This window comes from Ornithodoros turicata, chromosome 4, assembly GCF_037126465.1.
Source record: "Ornithodoros turicata isolate Travis chromosome 4, ASM3712646v1, whole genome shotgun sequence".
Taxonomy (NCBI): Eukaryota; Metazoa; Arthropoda; class Arachnida; order Ixodida; family Argasidae; genus Ornithodoros; species Ornithodoros turicata.
Genome location: NC_088204.1, coordinates 42,828,108 through 42,844,663, shown reverse-complemented (window position 1 = coordinate 42,844,663; position 16,556 = coordinate 42,828,108). Strand labels below are relative to the sequence as shown.

The 16,556-nt window shown below is 44.9% G+C and overlaps 1 protein-coding gene across 3 annotated transcripts in view; it reads left to right on the top strand.

Annotated features, from left to right (window-relative positions):
* Positions 1–16,556, top strand: part of LOC135393060 (lysosomal alpha-mannosidase-like) — a 492,848-nt gene that overhangs the window by 379,761 nt on the left and 96,531 nt on the right. For all 3 annotated transcript variants that reach the window (XM_064623632.1, XM_064623631.1, XM_064623633.1), the window contains one exon: positions 8,265–8,383. In XM_064623632.1, coding sequence (XP_064479702.1) covers positions 8,265–8,383 — 119 coding nt within the window. The remainder of the gene's footprint in view (positions 1–8,264; positions 8,384–16,556) is intronic.

The following is a 16,556-nucleotide window of genomic DNA, read 5'->3' as shown; positions in this document are numbered from 1 at the left end:
GCTCTAGGGAAGCGTTTCCCAAACTTCTCGTAGCGTCGGACGTCCAAAACCACTGAGAATCCATTCGAGGACCCCCGTTAAGTACGATTCACGTTGACATAACTAAGGGGCGTGAAGACAGAAGAGGAAAAACAAACAAACAAGGCGCCGCCATGCGGGAAATGAGAAGGTAGCATATGTCTGCCTTCTTTAGTATCATAATATCATCACATATCAACATCGTCCCCAAAAGAGATGACGTGACCAGCGCTCGCCCAGACGGTCTTCGGACTGTCTTCGATCACCGTGGACCCCCACGAATACTCTGCGGGACCCCAGGGGTCCGCGTACCACACTTTGGGAGGCCATGCTAGACTGAGTCGTGTGTACCTTATCGGAAAATTTTCGCGCCGCCAGCTAAACCACGGAAAGGGGGAGTCACTGAAATGCTTCAAGGATCATAAGTCGTTTCGTTACGTAAAAACTACGTAAAAACAGCGCAGAGACCGGACACGAAGAACAAACAAATGCACACACAGACCAACTTGCCCAAATCTCCGCCTCAACTCGTTTGCCTTTTTCGGAGCTGTTATGGTTGGGAACACGATGCGTTGGGCGCACAAAAAATCCCTAATTACTCCACTCTTAACACGGGTTCGTCACACTTTCTAGCGTCACTGCTTTGCTAAAAACTGACGCATTGGTCAAGTGCCAAATATTCACATTTGTGGTTGTGTCACCTCAGGCATGTGCCAAAAGGCTTGTGCTCTCAAGCAACACGCTTGTCGCGTGCCCGACATTTACTGGTCTTGAAGTGTCATGATATGGCAACTGTGCGGCTCTCAGTACTGACGTGAGTTGTGGCGTTGCGCGCCTGAGCGTGGCCAACTACGGCAAGCATTCCATCACCACCACCAGCAGCATTGACGTCAGAGATGCGTCGCCGACGCTCGAAGAGTGCCGTGGTCGCGTCAAGTTACCCGTTGTGTCTCCGCTCGGCTGCTCGTCACGGTGCGGCGCCAGCTGTCCTCCCTTCGCCGCTCCGTTTAAATTCGCTCCTGAGAAATCCGCTCGCGCGACGAAAGTAAAATTTCGGTTCTAGATTCAGAAAAATGGCTTCTTTCGAACGAAACGAAGAAAAAAATCGTTTCATAGTCCCTTTAAGAGAACAAAATATTTGTGCACCTTTGCTAACACAAGGGTAATATACGTATAATTTTTAGGGCTGTGCGAGTAGCAAAATTTTCGAGTTCGAGTCGAGTTCGAGTAATACCAAATCCCTGTTTCGAGTATCGAGTCGAGTTCGAGTAGTTGGCATTCCATTAAATGATAGGTAATGTATAGAAACAGGAAGATAGATATAAAATTTCAAGCTGCTGTAGCACGACTTTTTGGCCAACTTCCCCTTAAAAATGTTCTTCTGTGCTACAGTTAACAAAAAATGGAATGAATGAGGATTATAAGAGCTTTATGAAAACAATGTGCCACCTAAGGCAGCATTGCTAAATGAATATTGCAACCATAAAATATTTAAAAGTTATGGTTAGGAAAACTGGTCTGCCTACAACGTGTGGTTTAACACATTTTTCGGTGGGTTGACAAATTTTTGTTGTTGTTGTTGTTGTTGCTGACAGTATCACTTCAAAATATGTTGCTATAAAGGAAAATGTAGCCAAATGAATGCCCTATCGAATGATGTAAGTTTCTTAAACAAAGCTATCCATGTATTCCTAAAATTGATTTTGGGACACCAAAAAATTGGTGTAACAGCAGAAACCTCATGAAGATATGTGTGTATTTCGAACAAAAATATCAATCTACAAGTTCTAAAATATACAAAACGCGGCAATCTTTGTCAAAAATAATACCTGAAAATAAGTTAATGAGTTTTGGAAAATAACGTTAACCGTGCATGTTGTTCATGTAACTGAGTGAGAGAGTTCATTGTAGGAGTAAAACGGAAATTAACATCGTAATTTCCGCTGAAAACATTAGTTTCAGGCTCAACTTTCCTGTTTTACCACTTATTGCTATTTCACCACTCTTCCATTCGTCCCGGTTGGTTTTGAGACAGGAAGAACAGCAATAGTGCAAGTTATACATGCCCACACATGCAGGACAAATATCTGATTGTCTAACACCTTCAGAGTTGTTATTTGCGTTGTAACAAACGAAATCTAATTCAGATATGCTTCAAATACGAGTATTGCGCATTTGCGAAAAAGGTCTCCCGCGGGAACGCGATGCCGCAACCAAGATAGAGTCTCCACACTGCCTCCTTGGCACAGGGCCAACTTTATAAATCACTACTACAAGGACAAGATAAGAGTGAAAATGGAACTCATTCTGTAGTGTTTATAGTATCTAACAAATGTGACCACTTGTCCAAATCTACTTTAGTGGCCGAGTAGCGCCGCTCATAAAGCGTCGATTACCGGTGATCGCCTCTGCGCGGTAAGGAAGCGTTAGTACCGGAAATTTTCGTAGTCCTACACATGGCTTCCAGCCTTTTTCGGTTGTGTGCAGTGTGTCACTCTTTTGAGGCAGTTTTATGAACTAGTACAACCGAAACAGACTGTTCGGCCGAACAAACGAAACTACGAAGTGCGCTCCTCCCATGTCGAACACGCTTCCGCGCGCGAGACGCTTCCATGGCCAGCAGTAGCCAGTTGAAGCCGGTTTGCCACTCATAGCCACTACTCAGTCTGTAGCCAAGTCGAGGTTAGCCGAAGCTAATAGTGAAAAGAAGATGGCGGAATTGTGAGAGCGATCGCGGCTGCGCCAAATGCGTGTTTCCAAATGGTGGAATGAATCGTTGTGACAGGTTATATCTTATATGTGATGGATTTTAATGTGGATCTAAATCGAGCTGGAAACGATATCGAGTACTCGAAAGTTGACGAGTCATCATTTGTCGAGTCGAGTCGAGTTCGAGTCGAGTATGAGATCGACTCGACTCGAACTCGAAATTTCGAGTACTCGCACAGCCCTAACAATTTTAGAACCAATAATGCACATGTAATACATGTAATACGTCTCGTGCCTCTGTCTTTAAGAGAACTGTGAAAAATATTCATGCATCAACAAGATGCCTTGTTTTTGGCTTTTTGCTCTGAAAGCTTGTTATTATGGATACCGGAAGTCTTTTTCAAACAAAAACAACGCATACCAGACCGTACTTCTTGCAAAAGCAAACGTCACAGCAAGGTACGTTCAGTGTTGTAACCGAAGTGCGGGGTGGATTCTGGAAGAATAAGATAGTTTCGGGTCAGGATTACACTGTTCAAGAAACGTGCACAACACCATAAACACACACATTATTGTATATACTGCAAATAGATAGGCATACCGTTGTCACATGCCATGATACGATCTGGCAAGGAAAATCTTGACCATCGTCAGTGGAATAAAGGCTCTGAGGCAGAAATCTTGTGGTGGAGTCTTCATAGATAACCTTCATCAAGGCATTGATTTCTTTTCGCACGGCCCGGTAGTGGTCCAGTGCAGACATGTAGGTATTTGGAGTATCCTACTTCAAATACTGTATCTTAAATACTTGTGTTGGTATTTAAGTAGCTTACTCAGTATTTTTACAGAACGGTATTTTGTACTCTATTTAAAATACTTTTTTTTCGTATTTGCTACTCAATACTCCAATTACTTTTATCCTTTCGGGGAATATGCAAACTGGTTTGATTTTGATGGGGCCATTGGCAAATATTGAGCTTTCATTACAATCCATCCGTTTGCCAACCTCGCGCCACGTGTCGTGCGACGACTACGGGGAAGAGGGGTTAACAGGGCTGGCTAGCAACTTGCTTGTTACAATTCCAGAAAAAGAGCAACTGGGCCGAGGCAAAGTATGGTGACGAAGAGGAAACCAAGAGATAAACTAAGGGTTACAAAGAAAGGGGAGCAGATAATTGGCATGTTCTCGGGGTCACAAAGGAATCCATTTTATGGAGTTCTGTTCTTTTTACTGGGTGCCGCCTTTCCCCTTGAGAGCGAAGAAAGCCTACGTTACTTTTTGCGTCTAATTTCACAGCCTAAATCTTTGCATTTAATCATGACTCTAGTATTTTGAATCTATCTTAAAGGAGCATAGAAGTGACATTTAACATGACCCGAAATCGTGCTTCGTTTGTTAAGCTGTCCACAAGGAGTCACTATGCAAAATATTTTAAGTCTGCGGTTTAACGTCACTGCGCAATAAAATTTACAAAAGACAGGCGGAGAACGGCAGTCGCGGGCGAGAGGCACGAGCCCCGCGTGGCGTAGAAGCTGCTTCGGTGCCTTTTTTTCTTTGTTTTTTTCATCTTGGCTCACGCGCCGCTTATACAGGTTTTAGCTGTGGCGTTGGACGTCACTGGTCACGTGCTGTAGCCATTGATACATCACGCCGTCTTCGGCTTCGCTTCGGCGCTCTTCGGATGTGGAGAGGGTTCTTTAACCCATTCGTTGGTGTGCGGATCAGAGCCTTACGCGTGCTCTGTGGTTTACGTGCGCTCATCGTTCTTTCGCAGCAGCTCATTTTATTTAACGAAAGGAAAGTCAGGTAGCAAGCGAGCTGGTGGTGACGATCCATGACTTGAAAACCCGAGACGAGGTAGGGACGATAACAGACAAACACAAACACGGTCTGAAACTCAGCTGAGTTTGAGACCGTGTTTGTGTTTGTCTGTTATCGTCCCTACCTCGTCTTGGGTTTTCAAGTCATGGATCATTTTATTTGTTGTAGAAGACGTCGCAGCGAAAAACTAAACATATTTTTTGGGTCACTTCCATGCTCCTTTAAATACTTTTTGAAGTATTTACTACTCTACTGTGAATAATTTAGACTGTATTGTACTTCCTTTACGATCGCAGTTAGCTTAGAGCTGACTTCCTGCGTACGAGCCGTTCTCAGAAGATAAGCAGGCTAGAAGTCTCAAGGTTCCGAGAAGGCGAGCCTTTTAGCCAGTTTGTAAGACATTGGACACAGTGTTGTATGGGAATGTTTTAGCACGTGTGGTGGATTTCCGAAAACTGTAATTTTCGTCACAGCGCTTTTAAAAGCCGCCTGCGAACGATTGGTGCCGACTTGGCTGCCGGACTCCGTACCAGGCGGACAGTCTCGCCGGGTTGTAAGTTTGTTTCTGTAAATATTGTTGTTGTGTAAATAAACAAGTTATTGTTGAGTATCCCGGACATCGTTTCCCTGGGTTACCGAGTAAGCAGCGGGAAACACGGGAAACAACCACCACAACTTTACTCGGATTAATGCCGATTGGTTTATTCATTTATTCATTTATTTTTCTTTGTAACTATAACGTTCTCTCTAACTCGCATAACCACGAAAACTTACCTTGAACTGAAGATGTCCAGGCTTCCAGTTTTGTAGGCACGCAGGAGTTGGAGAGACAGCTGCAGCACATGAATCAACCAGAAGAAACGGTTACCTTTAGTCTGATGTGAAATACACTAAACATGCGCTTCCGCATTTTAGTGAGCTATATTTTCTTTAAAACGTAACCCGCTGTCCAAAAAGCAACGGAAAAATCACACTAGAGCACTAAAATCGAAACCATTTGCTGCTGTACTGCTAAGTTTTGAGAGAAACCTTCTAGAGCGGTGTCATTCATGTTGAAAAGCATCTATGAGTAACGTTCATCAGTACGAGGAGTACCATAGAAAGAAATAGCACTTACCTGCGATGAATCGCTTCAAAAATGACGAAATTCTTCGAAATTTTCGGTGGCACGGCAGGTCACATTCGTTACGCAGAAGGAGGACGACAGGGTCTCAGACCATGCAAGCACGACCGGTTGATCGAGCCACCTGATTGGCCAGATTCGAAACTGTGGGTCACGTGGTTTCTACAGTCGGTGCCTAGCAGTCGGGGAAGAGAAGTCCCTTGCAGCGCCTCGGTCATGTGTCGGGAAGTGATCAGAGCACCATCGAGGGTGATCCTATCTATACTCTTGGTCACATGACCCTCAGTCGGGAAATGATCGGGGCACCGTTTGGCGACACTCTTATGTTCTCTTGCGCTCTACTTCTCCTTTCCCACACGACTGGCAACCAATCGGTCACTATCGCTCGTTCAGAAGCCGAGGCCCCCGTTGCGTTCCCATTCTTTCCCCTGACTGCTTGCGTTGCCTGGCCTATATACTGATACCTTCCAGTGCGTATGACTTACTCAGACTTCTTAAGAGAGTGGCATCATATAGAGGAAAGCAATACTGCTCAACAAAATGAAGATGCACTGATTGGAACGCAGTAAAGTGAATAGTAAAAGAACTATATAATGTTCATGTAGAGCAGGAGCCTCAAACTGAAATCGAGTCTGGGCCGCATTGACCTCAGATCACATCAGGGAGGGTCACACAGAAAATAAATTACTGTAGTTACCGTAAAATCCCATAATATGCCATGAACTAAAAATATGCACAAAAAATAGGAGCGGTGTAGTTATTGTTGAGCGGGACTGTGTGTGCAGAATTGATTACTGAAAGGCTCACTTGACACACCAACAGAAATAAATAAGCTGCCTTTCGGAATCCGGTGCTGAACATATAAAAAACGATTCGAAAAAAAGAAATCGCAGTTCTTCATAAACGGTTATGACAACGTTCAGGAGCACTGAAATGATCCCTTATTTATACACTGCCCAGGCCGCACAGGCCGTCGGGGAAAGGATGGGAACGCCATGGGGGCGTCGTGTGCGAAAGGAAGTGGTAGAGCGCAAGAGAACATAAGATCGTCCCCCGACGGTGCCCCGATCATTTCTCGATGGTCACGTGACCAAGAATATAGGATCGCTCCCAGATGCTGCTCTGATCACTTCCCGATAGTAAGTCACATGACCGAGGCATGTTCCACGACTAGTAGGCGGCTAGGCGCCGGCTGTAGCATCACTTCAGGCACAGTTTCGAATCTGACCGATGATGTGGCTTGATCGACCAGTGTTGTTTGCATCATCGGACACCCCGTCGTCCTCGCTGTCAATAACAATTATGTCCTGCCGCACCACCGAACTTTCGATGAATTTCGTCATTGTGGAAGCGATTCATTTCTGTGGTACTCCTCGCATTGATGAACACTACTCATAGATGCGTTTCAACATGACTGACACCGCTCTAGAAGGTATCTCTCAAAACTTAGCAGTGCAACATCACATGGTCTCGGTTTCAGTGCTCCACTATGCTTTTCGCGTTGTTTTTCAGATAACGGGTTATGCTTTGAAGAGAATTTGATACGGTAAAGTGTGGAAGCGCATGTATAGGATGTTTGATATCAGACAAAATATAACCATTTCTTCAGGTTGACTGCGTGCTACAGCTGCGCTTCCAACTCATGTGTGCCTGCAAAACGGGATGCATGGACCTCTTCAACTCAAGGTAAGGTTTGTGGTTATGGGAAATATTAAAGTTACAAAGAAAGACAAATTCGTTAGTGAATTAATTCTTCTGAATCCGCCCGCGCCATATGACGCACAGTGCCAATTTATTTCTTATTGTGTTTATAAGCTGTCGTGACCTTTAATTCAGAATTACACAGGGCCAGTATCGGGCCGTGCGAAAAGAAATCAATGACCTAATGGAGGGTATCGTTGAGGAGTGGCCAATAAGATTTGTGCCTCAGATTCTTTCTTTCAGTGATGATGGTCCAACTTTTTGTAGCAGATCTTGTCATGCCATGCAAACAACGGCAAGTCCAGCTGTTTGCTCTGTATTCAGTAATGTGTGTGTCTTGTGGTGTGGTGCACTTTTTTTGAAACCGTGAAACCGGGTAAGCACTACGCCGTCCCGGTGAAAAACAATGCCTGAATATCTATTGTTATTCCTAATTCTTCATATTTTTTGACGGGGCAGCTCTGTTTCTTTTGTGGTCAACGGCCCTCGGGCCACAGGATAGGTTATTGCGGGCCAGGTAACTCGATCACGTAAAATCGATCTCCACGTTGAGGGTTTTATCAATTTCATAGATGCGTCACCGACAACTTGTTCATTAAAATTTGGACAGGAAGCGGGAGTAGACGGAGCAGGGAGGAAGACTGAGTAACTGACTGAGAGGAATGAAAATGGAGTAAAAGTGAAGAGTTACTCCTTAGTTCTCGTTGCTCTTTTTTTAGGTGTGTGTATGTAACGACGACTATATGAACATGACACCCATCTTCATCAATGATTTCCAGAGATTAATGCGACATACGTTAGACATTTACAAATGCACATCACTTGTGCAAATGTGGCCTATACTGCGCATGATCTAATGCATTCCGATTTTATTGCATGGCATACCTTCAGACCTCCATCGTTGAAGAAATCCACCAGTGGGTAAACCCATGGATGTCTCAAGTGATACGTCTTTATGCTAGTGAAGATTTTATTGAATTCGACTGGATCGTCGGGCCGATTCCAACAGAGTATGTGTTCACACTACGTTTCCACCCTTAGTAACGCCCTTACTTACAGGAGCATTGAAGGACTCGAACAAAAATATGTCAGGAGAAGCAGATATAGTAGACAAAATATTTCCAGGGGCAGTACTACAAGCAATACTGCCCCGTGACCTTCTGCCATATTTCAAGACACGGATCGCCGAGGCAGACCGTGTTAAGGAGAGCAGACTCCCTTTTTATCCCCCTCCGCCGCAGACGTGGATTTGAAGGGAGACCAGATGATTTGAAGGCAGATCCCCTAAGAGGGTCTAGGAGTCCTGGGATATACTATAGTATAACAGCTAGTATACTATGACAGCAGAGCACAATCCTGGAGCGGAAGAGAACTTTCAGTCTCTCGGGTGAGACTGCCAGTCCGGGGCGATCAACTTATATCGGGAGGAAAAATCAGTCAGACTGCATTCGGAGCGTCAAGCCAGTCACCCAATAGTGACACGCACGCCTTCTTTTTCATTTCTTTCTTTTTGCAATTGCTATCACATCGCCCATCCCACGTCTCGACTGATCGCTTTAGTAGCAAACAATTATCGGCAGCCAATAAAATGTGCTGACGCACCTGGTGTCACCACACACGTGCTAACGGACATGAGATCGCCGCTGCTGCGCTCATTATTATTATCTCACTACTACTTATTATTAATTCTTACTAATTATCTCAGGAACTTCCAAAACGAAATATTTTGCGTGACGGTTCCCGAATGTAGTGTGTTCATACAGGGTGTCCCAGAAAAGGTGTCAATGAATTATAATAAAAAACTACGCCACATAGAATCATGCGGTCAACGGCATTTGTTCTTACTGGGTTTTTGCCATCTCCCGATGTGAATGTCTTGTAACCTAAGTTTAATTACATACATTTTTGCGAAGTGAACTCAGAAATTTGCCAAGTAAATGTCTCTTTTTTACCCCACCAATACGAAGAGCGTGCCAAATTTACTCAAGTTCATGATAATTAACAGTGATATTCGCGAGCTATCGCATCGGAAAAAATAGCAGAACATCATGCTTCTCGTAGCACCGAACCATAACTCGCCAAGACTTTTTGAGCGCAATCGCTCGCAGTCCGACGAAAGGAGGTTCCAAACCCAGCCCACAGAGTAATAGTAGAAAAAGTGATAGTTCTTGAAATTGGGACAGGGAAAGTGCGATCCCAGCGAAAGTCGGACGTGATAAGCCATACCTGTGTTATCTCTTTCTGCGTTGCAGGTGTGGGCTGGGTTTCCAACCTCCTTTCGTCGGACTGACAAGGGTTGCGCTGAAAAAATTGTCGCGCGCTAGCTCCGTAGAGCATAATGTTCGGCTATTTTTTCTGGTGGGATAGCCCCTGAATATCCCTGTCAATTATCATAAATTTGAATAAATTATACACGTTCTTCACATTGGTGGGGTAAAAAAGTGATCTTTACTTGGCAAATTTCCGACTTCAGTTCACAAAAATTTACATAATTAAACTTACGTTACACGACCTTCACATCAGGAGGTGGCAAAAACCTAGTAAAAACAAATGCCGTTGACCGCATGTTAGGTGGTGTAGTTTTTTTTATTATAATTCAATGACACGTTTTCTGGGACACCCTGTATAAGGCGGTAAAAGAATTGTGTTCCATGTGCCTTCCATGCTCCTGCAGCACCACTTTTTTTTCTACCTTTCGCATATCCTGTGGCATTCTACGCATCTTAAAAAAGCAACCATGCTTTAGCAATTGTTCCACCGTGTCTGCTACACTGAATTTCTATAGGGACATGCTTCCTCGCTGTGGAAGTTTTTCACAAACTGTTCTTATCATTACCACCTGTTTTCACTTTCGTCGCACGTGTAAAATCGTCGCCTGTTCTGCTGCTATGCAAGTAGCACTGATTCAAGCAAGTAATACAGAAGGTCCCGTGCCTTCGAACGATGTCATGAGTACGGGAAGAGCGTCGCTCCTCCTCAAGAACAGTCTCCAATGTATCGCTGCGACCAATGGTCAATGAACTTCGGCGCAGTGTTCCTTAGACAGCTTATGATAACGAACAAAAGAACAAGAGGAGGATAAAGCGACTTTTCCTCGCTGGTTGCCCATCAGGAACATGCACTTATCGTATCCCTGTAGTGTTTCGACGTACTGAGTAAGATAAGTTATTTCGGAGCGCAAACGCGAACAGCTTTGTTTAGGTCACCCATGGAGCCTACGAGGCAATCAAAAAGCGCCGCTCAAGACGGCGGAATAACCGTGGCTAGTTTGAAAGGCTTAAAGTCTGTAGACGGCTTTAATGCTAATAACGCCATCATGTATGATAACGTCAGGGCCGATGGCCCACAATGTTCTGTCTTGGCTAACGTTATCTGTGGCTTAAAAGATCACTCATACCGTAACGATAGTCTAGATTTGCCGTGTGATGCAGCCAATAATGCAGCGACGATGATCGTGCGGCTACTTACCACGGCTAGATGAGTCTCATAAAGTTTTGCCGTAAGATGCGAATACCTGATGACGCATCCTGAACTCAGTGTTTGTCGTAAACTTCGCGCCCGGCACAGTTTAGAAACAATTTATCGTACGTGCTGTTTCTGAATACGACATACGGTCACCAGTAACGATATATATACAGGAGAAAGAGGTAGCCAAAGCTTTTTGGCTGCTCATAGAACATGTGTTTACAAGTTCCCAACGTCGCCACACCAGCACAGGACAGCTGGTTCGGCCTTCTTGGGTCTTGGGGTCTCCAGACAGTATATTAGAGTAGTGAATGCGGCGTACTGCATCATCAAGGACAAAGTCTGGGAGCAGAAATGTGGGACATTGATTAATATGCAGAAAAATAACATAGATGTTTTTGCATGGCTGACCACCTAACTTCAATAGTCAGTGATGAACATGCGATGTCTTCAGCTGGCGTATTCTGGAAATTAATAGGTGACGTATGGGGAGGGGGGATGGTTTGCAAGTTAACAGCACCCAACAGCAACAACAGTTTCACAGATTTGGGGCAAACACATCTATGTTGGCACACATGAAGGGCATATAGTTATTTCATTACACTTTATTGAACTTTATGTACCCATAAGGGTGCATTGCAAAAAAAAAAATGTGGGAGGGGGCAGGGTTACAAAAAGAAACAGAGGTAGAGGTAGTACGAAACTCCTCTTTAGAAGAAAGGAAAAATTCCGCACACACAACCACAATATTCCTGAAGCAATGGTTTCTACTCTTACAATGACATGTTTTTCATGCATTTAAGCAGGGTTAGTCACGTTCCAGCCACATATCTGTACGACAATTAGTTTTCGTTTTCTTCACGTATTGCATTGAAGAACTGCTTCCCTGAAACAAACTAAATAAGAAGGTGTAACATATGTCACAGGCATTTTCAGCCGGTTATGTAGTAAAACTAGTATGCTTGAGGCGCCACACATTCTCCTGGGGATGATGTGAAGGAAGGAAGCTTCAATCTTACGAAATGTAAATGAGTGCCGTAGTGTCTTGCATTGTAACGGCATCTGGGCACTCTTTCCTGTGGGCTTTCGAGTGACAGATTCATACATATTAGACCCATTTGTAAAGATGCTGATTACAACACCCTTACTTACATCAGAATTTTGTGACGGTAGTATGCACATATTGCGTTCATCCTTCATTCACTGCTGTGCATTTAGGGGTGGAGTGTGAGTCAAGGCAGAGGTGAGCTAGTACGCAATGGGAGTACCTGTTCCTATCAGGTAATATACAGGACATGTCAAAATGGAAGAACTGTGGGCACTTAGCACGTACCTGTACTGGTGTAAGGAGAACGAAGTTGCAACGTAATTGAAAGTACAGTGCAATGAAGTGTATATTTTAAGTGGCCATTGGTTTGGTTCATGCAGTATTACTACAATTTCTGCTATTCTATACTTATTGCTCGAACTCAGCTATTTAGAACACATTGAAGACAGACACAACAGAACGAAATTACAGGCATTTGGGCATTCATGATAAATAGAGGCATGGTTGCAATGTGGATGTGAATGCAAATGTATAGAACAAATCTTGTGACCTGATTACACAGGGTTGTGTTTTTCTATTCTTAAGATTTGCGCCTTACAGCATATGAGACTACACAACAAGTGCACAGATCACGCCAGTGTAAAGCTGGAGTGTCGTTGACATCCATGTCGCCACCATGTCATGACATCAGTGTCATGACAGCCGTCAACAATGCATAGCATGTGAGATTTGCCAGGAAATCTTGCAAAAAATGACGCTGAAGGAAAAGTTCCTTCAGAAAAGATTCGTCGAAGGTGGCTGCCCGATCGCCGAGGAGGCCCTGCAAGTGGCGCAGGAATTGGGACGGTCGTCTGTCCCCGAGGTCCTCGGCTGACAGCAGTTGTTGAAAACGCCGACGTTCGGAGGCCGTAGTGCGTTTGATGATGGCTGCTTTTAAGATGTCGTAAGGTGTTGTCCCCATCGGTGCGCATAGAATGTCGGCAACGTCGGAGACGACCTCAGGTGGTCGAGAGGAGACGACATGCTGGTATCTAGTAGCCTGTGTTGTTATACCTGCCAGCTGGAACTGGCACTCGGCTTGGACAAACCAGATGGAAGGGTTCGCAGGCCAAAAGGGCGGTAGCCGAACTGCGATGTGGTTAACCTGCGATGTGGCTGTGGCTGGTGAATCCTCCATGAGTGAAGCGAATGGCGTTCGAAATCACGTTCGGGTCACCAGTTGTGGGTTGTCGCGTCAAGGGGAAAGGTAGGAGACAACCACACAGGTTGATGGCAGGCGAAAGTATGATTTATTGGCGTAAGCGCCAGATGGTGCGCGCGCGATGGACGATAACTTTGTCATCGCGCACCACAAATGTATCAATCAGAACTAGTAACGGCAGCACAGTACGAACTATTGTTAGTGATGTATAACAGAGGCACTAGGGGCTGTATTAAAAGTACCACGCACAATCAGCGTCGTTTTTGTTGCTGGAGGTAACAGCTGTTTGTGCACGACCTCCTGTCAGCTTTGGATCGGAAAGTGACTCCTGTCTAGCTGCCAACGTTGACATCACTAACTTTGACGATGTTGGTCCTAAATTAGGAGAGCGGATTTCGAAATTTCACTTCATACCGATCGTTAACTTTTAACTCACTGGCGGGTTTATTACCGCTTACTTCGCTCACCTGTTCCTCACAACGTTCTTTTTGCTTAATTAGCGCAATTTCGACTTGAAAACTATTGAAAACTTGAAAACAGCGTCCAGCAAAAACTGTTTTTGGGTTGTTTCTCGAAAGGCTCATTCACAGCTGCTCCGCAGTAGACCGGCTTTCAACTGCCCCCACCCCTAGTTTAAATCAGTCCTATGCAAATACATGGGAGTTAGACCATCGCTAGGCCGCCGAGTTTACGTCGTGTGAACGACGGCGAACGAAGTGAGACTTTGAGGGCAAATATTGATTGAAGTGCAACAACATTCGCCTTACAAACACTTCTAGTAGCTTTACAAGTCAAAACTTACCTGTATTTCGACGAAAAATTTCCGGCGAAGCGTAGATTAGGCCTATGCGTTGTGCACACAAACTCCATGGAGGCCGCCATGGGCCTCACGGTAGCCGGGTTAGACCAGCGGGGTGGTTGTTCGTGATTGGCGAACGAAGTACTCACGTGATCAACTTAAACCAGACGTCACTAAACCAGTGGCTAAGTGGGACTGGTGAATACGGGCAACGGAGTATAGATAACATAAGATAATATAGCTTTGCTACCTGTTTTGCATTCGAGCCCAGGAAGCTTCCTAAATAAATAAGTTTCGTCTCAGAAATCATTCACCTACACTTCTTAGCGTGGAAGGAACTGTTCTGAGGCTGAAACGCAAAATACAAGAACACAACACAAGCCTCAAGGTGGCTAATAGCTATTAGCGATGCACTCGACGCAAGAACCTTCCTCGTCGGCAGCTATTCAAGGCTCAAGCGCAACAAACCGACCGGAAGCCCAGCTGTAGTGCTATGCTGTGTGTAGTGCTGTGTGTAGCGTGCTATGTCCCATTTTAAGAGCGCGCGAAACGTGATATACATGGGTTGGAAATTGCCTCAGTTCCTCCGTATTTAGACGCTACTGATATCAGGAGTACAAGCGCATGAAGGAGGAAGTTATTTCTGATGGTTTCGTACGTTAAAAGTTTGTTGCGCGATGAAGTTATCGACAGATGTAGCGGCCGAGGACTGAGGCGTGTGAAGGCATGCCGTCGACAAAGAAGAAAACTCAAATATGGTGTTTTATACCCGGTTGCGACGGCGGCTACAAGAACTGCACGGAAAAGGTTTCGCTTTTCCGCGCACCATCCTCCCCGGATCTCTTTGCAAAGTGGTCTCGTGCCATTCCAAGGGCTGACAGAACCCTACAGGAGAACTCTACAGTGTGTGAAAGGCACTTCTATGCAAGGTATGTGGGGTTTTTATCGCTGATCTAGATTCGTAAACGCGTAAGTTACAATTGCGCTTAACTCGGCGTCTGCGCGGGAGAAGCAGACGCCGGGTTACGCGCCAAGCCAAACCACGGCACTCATGCAAGTGCGAAACGTTTTTCTCTAACATTTCCATGACCTTCAATTTTTCTCCTTTTTTTCAGGTTCATACTGCGAGACTTCACTAACATCGTGAATGGTCAGCAAGTCACTATACCCCGTGACATTCCTTCGCTAAAGGGTCTCTGACCAGAACCTGGTCGATGTCTTTGTTTGTATGGATAACGAACCTACATGGTGCCTCCAAGTTACAACTTAAACGTTTCGTCTCTGCGGAGCAGCGAACTATTCCAAACAAGGAGCCGAAAAGCTGTTTCGATTTTTGCCCTCTACTCGTGCGATCAGCGCAAAACTCTAGCTATTATGCAGTTGTTTTCCCATGTGTATGACGTAAAACGCCCGCGACGCTTATTGGTGGAAAGTCCACACCGGAAATTCGGGTGGTTTCCGCAACTTCCGTATTGCTGGGTGTTTTTTCAATATGGACGTGGAAGCACAGCGGAGTCAACAAGTCAGCTTTTCAGCTACCTTTCAGCAGCTGAGAGGCACCTGCTACGTGCAGCAGAGTTTGGAGGCCTTGCTTTTGAAATGTTGAGCCGCGAATCGACTTCAGCATGAAGAGGAAGTTTCAACGACAGACTGTTAGATGAGCTTTCAGCATCTATCATGATGAAGCACATGAACAGTTTGTGTAAATTTCGTGTTTGACTGCGCCGTGTAAAGGGGCCAGAGTGGTTCATGCATAATAATGCCGAAAGAAATAAGTGGAGTGCAAGGAGCTTAAAGTAGCATATTTAGAACTTCAAGGGCAGCACGAACCTAGCGCTCATATTTACAAGTAAGAAGCGTGTCTCATGCACAATCATGCTGGTTGGTTTCAATACAAAATAGTTATTCTGAAGTTTTCGTTATTGTTCGTCACTTATTCAGAAGCTTCAGCTTTGTTCAAAGCTTGCGTGTTTCATACAGGAAATAGATACACTACATACCAACAGTTCGTGAGATGGGTGTTGCACAAACTTGAAAAAAACAAGAGAATCGTTATACCAGTCTGCGCGGTGAACAGGATACGCAAAGCCTTTCCCATAGTAACTACTACATGCTTTAAATACCCAAGATACTAGGTGGAACTACCCCCTTCAGGGGGTGCCCTTGCAATTTCAGCTGTAGAATCATGTTGGCAATGATGTAACTATAATAATGACCCCCTCCCCCCCCAACTTTTTTCAACACCCCTCTATGCTTGGGATTCTGGATAAATCACTGTGCTGATCCCTGGCACAAAGCCCCATCTCATCAGACTGCTCCGCCTGGTAAGAATTACATTGGGCTCTCAATTCCACCACAGACACAAATCCAATCCCGTTCTGACGCATCCTTTTGTCCTCCCATTCCGTCAGTATGTCGTAAGTGTTGTTCGAACTCTTACTGTCTGATAGCACCCAAATAGTATTGCTTAGCACCTCAAGTATTTTAATGGTTGTTATGTGGAAGTAAATCAGACTGTTATGCAGGTTACCCTGTGTGTGACCTCTGGTTCCTGCTCTCAGCCCTCCAGAAGTGCTCACTACGCAAGTTGACTATCGAAAACCTCAATCTTCCATGCATGATGTAAAACCCCAGCTCGCTTGCTTCATAGCCATTTTTTCATTCTCAATC